This window comes from Pleuronectes platessa, chromosome 13 (genome assembly GCF_947347685.1).
Source record: "Pleuronectes platessa chromosome 13, fPlePla1.1, whole genome shotgun sequence".
Lineage (NCBI taxonomy): Eukaryota > Metazoa > Chordata > Actinopteri > Pleuronectiformes > Pleuronectidae > Pleuronectes > Pleuronectes platessa.
The window spans coordinates 15,672,424-15,680,368 of NC_070638.1; the positions used below are offsets into that span (position 1 = coordinate 15,672,424).

General features: G+C 43.9%; 1 protein-coding gene across 2 annotated transcripts; it reads right to left on the reverse strand.

Annotated features, from left to right (window-relative positions):
* Positions 1–1,713: 1,713 nt before the first annotated feature.
* lrrc8da (leucine rich repeat containing 8 VRAC subunit Da) lies at positions 1,714–7,945 on the reverse strand. 2 transcript variants are annotated; one of them, XM_053437393.1, is made up of 2 exons: positions 7,686–7,945; positions 1,714–5,073 (listed from the first exon to the last, which is right to left on the reverse strand). In XM_053437393.1, the coding sequence occupies exon 2, from the start codon at positions 5,069–5,071 to the stop codon at positions 2,516–2,518; it is 2,556 nt and encodes an 851-aa protein (XP_053293368.1). In that variant the 5' UTR covers positions 5,072–5,073; positions 7,686–7,945; the 3' UTR covers positions 1,714–2,515. The 2 variants fall into 2 exon arrangements, with proteins under 2 accessions (XP_053293368.1, XP_053293366.1); XM_053437391.1 differs by having other exon boundaries at positions 7,624–7,944.

Genomic DNA, 7,945 nt, shown 5'->3' on the forward strand with positions numbered 1-7,945 from the left:
ATTCCACTAAGTGTCATGGTAATCTGTCCAGTGGTTTTAGTATAATGCTGCTGGCTAACAGACAAACAAAGAAACTTGCCAGAGGTTATTAGCTGGTTAGCAGCATGATGCTAACCAGTATTGTTCGGTGGCGCGCACTTGAAGTGGATGAATAATGATTGGACGTTCATCTGAAATCTTGTTTTATTGTGCCATAAACTTGTGAACTCTGAGCACAGGATCACCGAGGTGGTACAGCAGCTCAGAGGAGCACATATGCAAGCCTACACAGAAATACATTGTGAAGAAAGAAGGCAGACATGTTTATTGTAATTACACACTTCTGACATATGGGATAGTCAGACATGCCAGTGAGTGGTTTTGTCTCACATTGAAAAATTTAAAGAATCATAAGGTGGTTTACAGATTTCCCTTTAATCAGCTGACATTAGTCGTAGAAACTGTTCACAGAAAAAAAAGTCACTCATCTTTAAATCATCCTGTTCTCATTGGGCAAAAAAAGTACTACAGGCCTTAGAATACAATCTCTACAACAGTAAAGGTTCATTGCTTCATGCTTAGTTTCCACCTGAGGTTTACAACTCTAAGCTCATTCTATTCGCTATAAAACATCGAGGAAAATAAAGATTGTATCAATTCAACAAAAGTTAAATAAAACCAAGAAAGACCACTGCATTGTGTCTGCTTCCACAACATAAAGAAATTAATATGTGGATAAAAATTGACAAGAATGAAATGAAATATTTCTATTTGGCCTTAAGTGTGTGAAAGCTTTCACTTTACAAAATAGCAGCAGTTAAGGCAAAAGATTGTTCCCCATGGTAACAATTATACCTGAGTACCTAAAACAAAGATACGTCTATATACTGTGTCAATGGAGCAACAGTTTTGGTCTATAAAGGAGCAAAATTCCATATTTTCAATTAAAGCTATGAAAAAGCTAAATGCAAAACCAAACTGCTGAATTAGACACATACTAGGGCTTGGCAATTAACCGAAAATGTATACAAACCAACATTTATAACCTCTAACAAACGTAAGTTTACTCATGTCGGTTAATTCGGTCAGGTTCCTCTACATTCCGTGCTGAATCATTTGTTGACTGGGGCAGAGTAATTCGCCAAATGGGGGTTAAATAATCGTTCACTAATCGTAATTGAGGTAAAAGTTCGAAATATCGTGATATTTATTTAAAGTCATTTGCCAAGCCCTAATAAGAATCAGCAATAAAAATATGGAATTTGTATTGTTCTACATAAGCAAATACAACCAATTAAAACATCAAGAAAATGCATTACTTTGGGTTGATGTGACAATAATAAAAAGTATTTTCCTCCCGTTACACTGACACGTTAAGAACCACCAGAGCTGCAGGCCTGTCTGTGTTTCTGTGCTATAAGCCGCTCGTGAGGACACGTTGGTCTCTCGGCTGATGCTCTCCTTGACTTCCACAGGCAGTGTGTCAAAGAGGTGGTCCTCCACAACCAGGCCATTTTTTCCGCAGTAGGCGGCAGTTTCCGAGCAGGGCGGGCAGCCTGTCCAGACAGTTATCTCTGAGCTCCAGCTGGGTGAGCTGCACCAGCTGACCCACCGTCTCCGGCAGCACGGTGAGCGCGTTTTGCCCCAGACACAGCACCTTTAGCTTGGTGCACCTGAACAGAGGCTTGGGCAGCACCTCCAGCTTGTTGGGGTTGATGGCCAGGTGCTGGAGGTTGTGGAGGAGGCCGACATTTGGAGGCAGTACCGAGATGGAGTTGTGGCTGACATCCAAGTGCCGCAGTTTGGGTAGTACGAACAAGGCCGGAGGCAAAGACTCCAGCTTATGTGGGAGAGGTGGAGAGACTCCAGGGACTTGACCTGCCCGATGGAGGACGGGGGGGGGTGATTATTATGTTGTGCTACAGGCCTTAGCATACAATCTCTACATCAGTAAAGGTTAATTTCTGGTGCTTAGTCTCCACCTGAGATTTATAACTCTATGCTCATTCAATTCGCTATAAGACATCAAGGAAAATAAAGGTTATATCAATTCTACACAGGTCATATAAAACCAAGAAAAGACATCTGCATTGTGTCTGCTTCCCAAACATAAAGAAATTGTTATATGGAGAAAAACAACCATAAAAATGAAATATTTATATTTGGCCTTAAGCGTGTGTAGCAGCAGGTAAGGCAAAAGATTGTTCCCCATGGTAACAATTATACCTGAGTACCTAAAACAAAGATACGTCTACAAACTGTGTCACTGGAGCAACAGATTGGTCTACAAAGGAGCTAAATCTTCAATTTCTGTTATGAAAAAGCTAAAGGCAAAAACAAACTGGTGAATTAGACACAAAATCAGCAACAAAAAAACGGAATTAGTATTGTTCTACATAAGCAAATACAACCCATTTAAAACAATCAAGAAAATGCATTACTTTGGGTTGATGTTACAATAATAAAAAGTATTTTCCTCCCGTTACACTGACACGTTAAGAACCACCAGAGCTGCAGGCCTGTCTGTGTTTCTGTGCTATAAGCCGCTCGTGAAGGACACGTTGGTCTCTCGGCTGATGCTCTCCTTGACTTCCACAGGCAGTGTGTCAAAGAGGTGGTCCTCCACAACCAGGCCGTTTTTCCGCAGCAGGCGGCAGTTTCCGAGCAGGGCGGGCAGTCTGTCCAGACAGTTACCTCTGAGCTCCAGCTGGGTGAGCTGCACCAGCTGACCCACCGTCTCCGGCAGCACGGTGAGCGCATTTTGCCCCAGACACAGCACCTTTAGCTTGGTGCACCTAAACAGAGGCTTGGGCAGCACCTCCAGTTTGTTGGAGTTGATGGCCAGGTGCTGGAGGTTGTGGAGGAGGCCGACATCTGGAGGTAGCACCGAGATGGAGTTGTGGCTGACATCCAAGTGCCGCAGTTTGGGTAGTACGAACAAGGCCGGAGGCAAAGACTCCAGCTTATTGTGGGAGAGGTGGAGAGACTCCAGGGACTTGACCTGCACGATGGAGGATGGAATGGTGATTATTTTGTTGTGCCACAGTTTCAGGCACGTCAGCCTCTTGATGTGCTGGAAGCTGATGATCTCCTCAATGGTGCGGATGTTGTTAGATTTCAAGTCAAGCTCCTGTAAGTTGGTCAGGCTGAAAATAGCGTGGGGAATCCTCTCTATTTCGCAGCTGTGCAACTCAAGTTCAATCAGATTTGTCATCTTTTTTAGACTATTGAGCACAAGCAGTTTTGTACCATCGTTGTGCACGACTAATTTAATTAAGTGTGGCGAAAGCTCAGTGATGTTTGTGGGCATTTTAGAGAGGTTGCTCTTCAGGCATAATGTCTTTAAATGCCTCAAATCTCGCATGGACTCAAGACCGATCATTTTATTATTATCCGAGCTCAAGTTGCCAATGAGGTTTAGCTCCCTCAAACTCCTTAGCAGATACACCCAAGCTGGGATCTCTGCAACATCGGTGAACTTGACGTGAAGACACCGAAGATGGTCGCGGAGGAAAGCGAAGCCTGTCTGCTCTACTTTGGCGGGACAGTGGCAGAGATGCAGCTCCTGCAGGCTGGTCATCTGAGAGACTTTTGCCGTGAACCGCACCTCAGGAATCAGCTCCAGTTTAAGCACCTCCAAGTCGGTGAGGTCAAACACCGCGTTGGGGAGTCCGGAGATCATGAAAAGGTGCAGCTCCTGCTGGTCCTGTGTGTTACGGCTCACGAGCTGCCTCAACTTTTCAAAGGTCCACTCGTGATTGAGGCTGATCTCCCTCAGCTTGTTTTCACTGACTTCAGACAAGAAGACACCGAAGCGCTTGGAGTAGAGTTGGTCATACTGGTCAACCATGTGTAAGAGGAATGCAAAGTCGTTCTTGACATCAGGAATGTCACTAAAGCTGCTCTCCTCCCTGACCTTCTCGAACGAGTACTCTTTCAGGGGTCGCCGAAACACCCAGAAGAGTGAGTACAAGCACGCCATGCCATAGATCAAAATCAAAGCCATGTAGCTGATCAGCAGCTTGTTCAGCATGAAAGCCATGTTGTGTGTACAGTAGAAAAGTGTGTATCCTGTAAGCTGTTTGATATCAGGCTCACATTGGTGCTTAAAATTAATCTTAGCCATAAAGGTTGAAGTGTAGGACAATATCAAAATAAACTTGACGGTTTTGACAATGGTCTGTGCTACATAAAGCTTGTAGATGAAATCGCTGTCTTCCACGTGAGCTCTGAATTTTCTCACTTTCTCAAATAAGGCTTTTGCCTGCTCCCCATCTTTTTTGTCCAGGATTGTCATACTACTAGGGACCTCCGCTATGGGCTTATCTGCGGAAAACTTCACGCCAAGCATGGGAGTGGACGAGGTGACGCTCTCGTCCTTCCCCTCTAAAGACACCCGTTTTGGTACTGAGGAGGTGCCGGTCAGCCTCTGCTTGTTCTCCTCAGAGTCCTCACAAGCGGTTTCAGACAAAGCCTTGGTTGTCCAGGGAGACTCAAAGCATCTGCCTAGAATGGAAACAAAATGTTCGATCTTCGAGCTTGTTTTGGGGTATTTGAACCAGAAGTTGCTACTGACCATGAGAATAATAGTGTGGATGAGAGTGAGGTATGGGAAGTACTTGGAGTACCAGGGCAAGGCAACGTGGTAACATATTTGGTTGACGAAGATATACTGTTGATAGTCCAGATTGGTTTTGATTCCAGTTGGTTGAGGTTGATTGGGATAACTCTCTGACAACCCCGCAGTGTGTTGTTGTGTGGTGTGGATCTCGTGGACTGCTTCGTCCGGTAAGTCCTTGGAAATATAGGGGAGGGTTGAGGCCACTGGGGCCCCGGTGGATGCGGTTGAGGCTGTTACTTGTGCGGGCTGCTGGGGGAATGAGCCAGGTTTAGCTCCTGGTGTCTCGTCTGGGTCCTCCAGACAGGGAAGGCACGCCACCTGGTCCTTAGTGATCTGCATGGTCATGGCGAATATGGCAAGCATGAGCATGACCAGTCCCAGGTAGTCCATGAAGACGTCCCACCATGGCTTTAGGATTCGGTATGTCGGCTGAATGTCATTCAAGGACGCAACCTCCGTGAGCGTGAACATCACTACAACACACAGAGGGTCAGTTAATGTAGTGAGAGCATTCTGCACTTAAATTAACTGTATTAACTGTGTTTTACAAAAAAATTTGAAAAATGTTCTGTTTTATCTTCCTTTAGATGGAATATCTTCTTTACATGGTTGGTTGGACATTTTTCTCAGTTTTATGACATTTTACAGAACAAACAAATATACAAATAATTTATCTGAATTCACAATGATTAAATGCAACCATATTTTACTTTGTTGTTAAGTCCTCTACTTAGACTGTTAACATCCAGACATAAACATTCCTTTGTGATTACTTTCATCACTGTGACCTTTTGCAGTGGGTAGAATTTCAGGAAATGAAAAAATAATGTTGTACAAATAACAACCCAATTCTCTGGAACAAAAACTTACAACAGGAAGTTTAACTTTTCTCGGACACATCCAAAAGGAACCAGCTTAAAGTGGAGAGCCATGTGGCGGAGTAACATGTTCAACCCCCAGCTGTACAAAGTGTGAATGTGTAACTTTGTGAGGGTACAGCTGAGTGTGCACCATTGTTTTAAACATGGTGTGCTATGGTCAGCTCTCACTTCCCCTCACTTTCCTGTCTAGTTTCATTCAGTTAGATTTTAATTTGGTTTAAGCACTGAGCCAAGACTGTTCTAAATTAAGACTTACAACAGCCTGTTGTTACTGGAACAGTGCAGGCTGAGCGTGAGTCCACCAGCTGTTCTCACTCACCTAAATGTTTGGCACCCGAAAGTATCCTTTAGTTAAGCACTGAAAACTGCTATTTCCCTGTCTATAAATACATCTATATATCACTAAATATAATATCAGCATTTTCTCATAGTTCATAAATAGAATTCAACAGGCCTTTTACAAAGAAGACATCAGACACGTCACAGTGGGGAAGGCACGGGTGTAAATAATAAAATGAACAATGGCTGAATTCCATGAGGCTGCTTCAGTTTCTGACTCCTGGTGTTGTTCAGGCTGGCTCACTGTCCCGTTGTCAGGGCTGACAGGGACACCTGAATAGAACTGAGTCATTGCTAATGTTACTATTAACAACCTGTGCCTTTCCTCTTGTAACAAACTATCTGTCATGAAGACGGCCCAAACCTCCGGCTGGATTTTATCAGTAAAGAGTGGTTGATACTGCTCCTCCTCAAATCCTGGGTTTGCATCGCTGGGCTTCTTGAAAGTTTTGCAGTTGAATTTTGCTTTGGAGGGCCTCCTTCTATACAGTCAAGATTTTAACAGGCATGGCCGTAGTCTCCCCTCTGTTCTGGAGTTCTGGAGTAAAGTGGACCTTTGACTTTTAGATATAAAATGAATCCCGAAAATATCCAATTAGACATTTCGGTGAAAGTTGGTCCTAATTAACATATAAATGCTTGACCCCTGGCCAAGACTATGATCTGTGAGACCCCTGAGGTTTGACTGCTTAATTATAATGAGTTCCAAGTGAAATTTTGAGAATTTTCATCGAGGTGCTAATGAGATAGCACCTTCAGGAGGATGGGATTGCCGACACCTCCGGCCACAGCTGCCGACGACATGGCGCCATAAAAGCCTTTGTGCTTTGGAAGGCCCCAGGACAGGGAGGGGCCCAGAGCCACAGGGTAGGGCCCAAGCAGCAGGGACAGTGCTGTGAGCATATAGTGCTGTTCCTCTCACGAGGGTAAATGAACTGAACCTCATGATAAAAGCCACTGTACTGCATGTATATTACTGTACTAACACATATATATATTACTTTATATTAGGATATATATATATTACCGTATTGTATATTACTATTTAGTAAGACATCTATATATTACTGTATAGTATATTACCATTTAGTCAAGGTATCTTTAATATGCTGTGTATTGTATTAATATAAATTAATACATTTATTATTGTATATCAAAACCTTTATACATTACTGCATTATAACACTGTTGTAGGACATCTATACATTACTGTAATATTATTATTATATAGCAAGGCATACAGTATATATGACTGAAAAGTTACATATATATCTATATATTTCTGACTAGTTTTACTTCATAGCAAGACATAGATCAATATTACTGAATAATAGATATTACTGTAGACTAAGAATGTAACACATCTACACACTGTACTGTACTGAATGTTAAGTTTCAGGCATAGATTATAAAAAATATTGTAGTTTCGGACAAGGGTAACAGCGAGAGTGAACTGTTATAAAACCATAGCTGTGTTGCAGACAGGGAGGAGACGAGCCACAGACTGTGGGAAACACGCAGTGTGCAGTAAGAGGACAACATGTGTACCGCAGACTGGGGAAACATTACACTGCTTTCTCCACGGAGCTCTGGCGCAGTGACTGGTCTGGCGGTGTGGGAGTCAGTTGACCAGCGAAACACGTGAAACTGAGAATCATCATGTGTCCCGGCGTTAAACGTTCTCACCAGGTGTTCACTTATACCCCCCCCCCCTCACTGAGCCCGAGGAAACACGCACAAAGTCAAAGTTGTTGACGTGCTTTGTTACATCCTCCAAGACACAAGAAAGAGAAATATACTCACTGCCTCGGTGGAGTTATCACAATCCAATTATTTCTTCCTCAACCTGCATACCACTTCCTCACCTCCGCTCCTCAGGTGCGTCTCTAACCGGATTCCTCCGCCCGGTAACGAGGTGGCGCTGACCTGAGGAACAAAGCGGTGCGGAGCGTACGTCGGTGACAGCGCGTTGAGTCGCTACCATCCCTCATACCTGAGCCCGTGGAGCAGAGACTGTCGGAGGCTGGACGACAGGCTCAGGCAGATGTCCGGGGAGAACCGGTAAGAGGAGGAATCATGGGAGGAATATCCAATATGGCGCCGCACGGACCTATGTTGTGGCCGC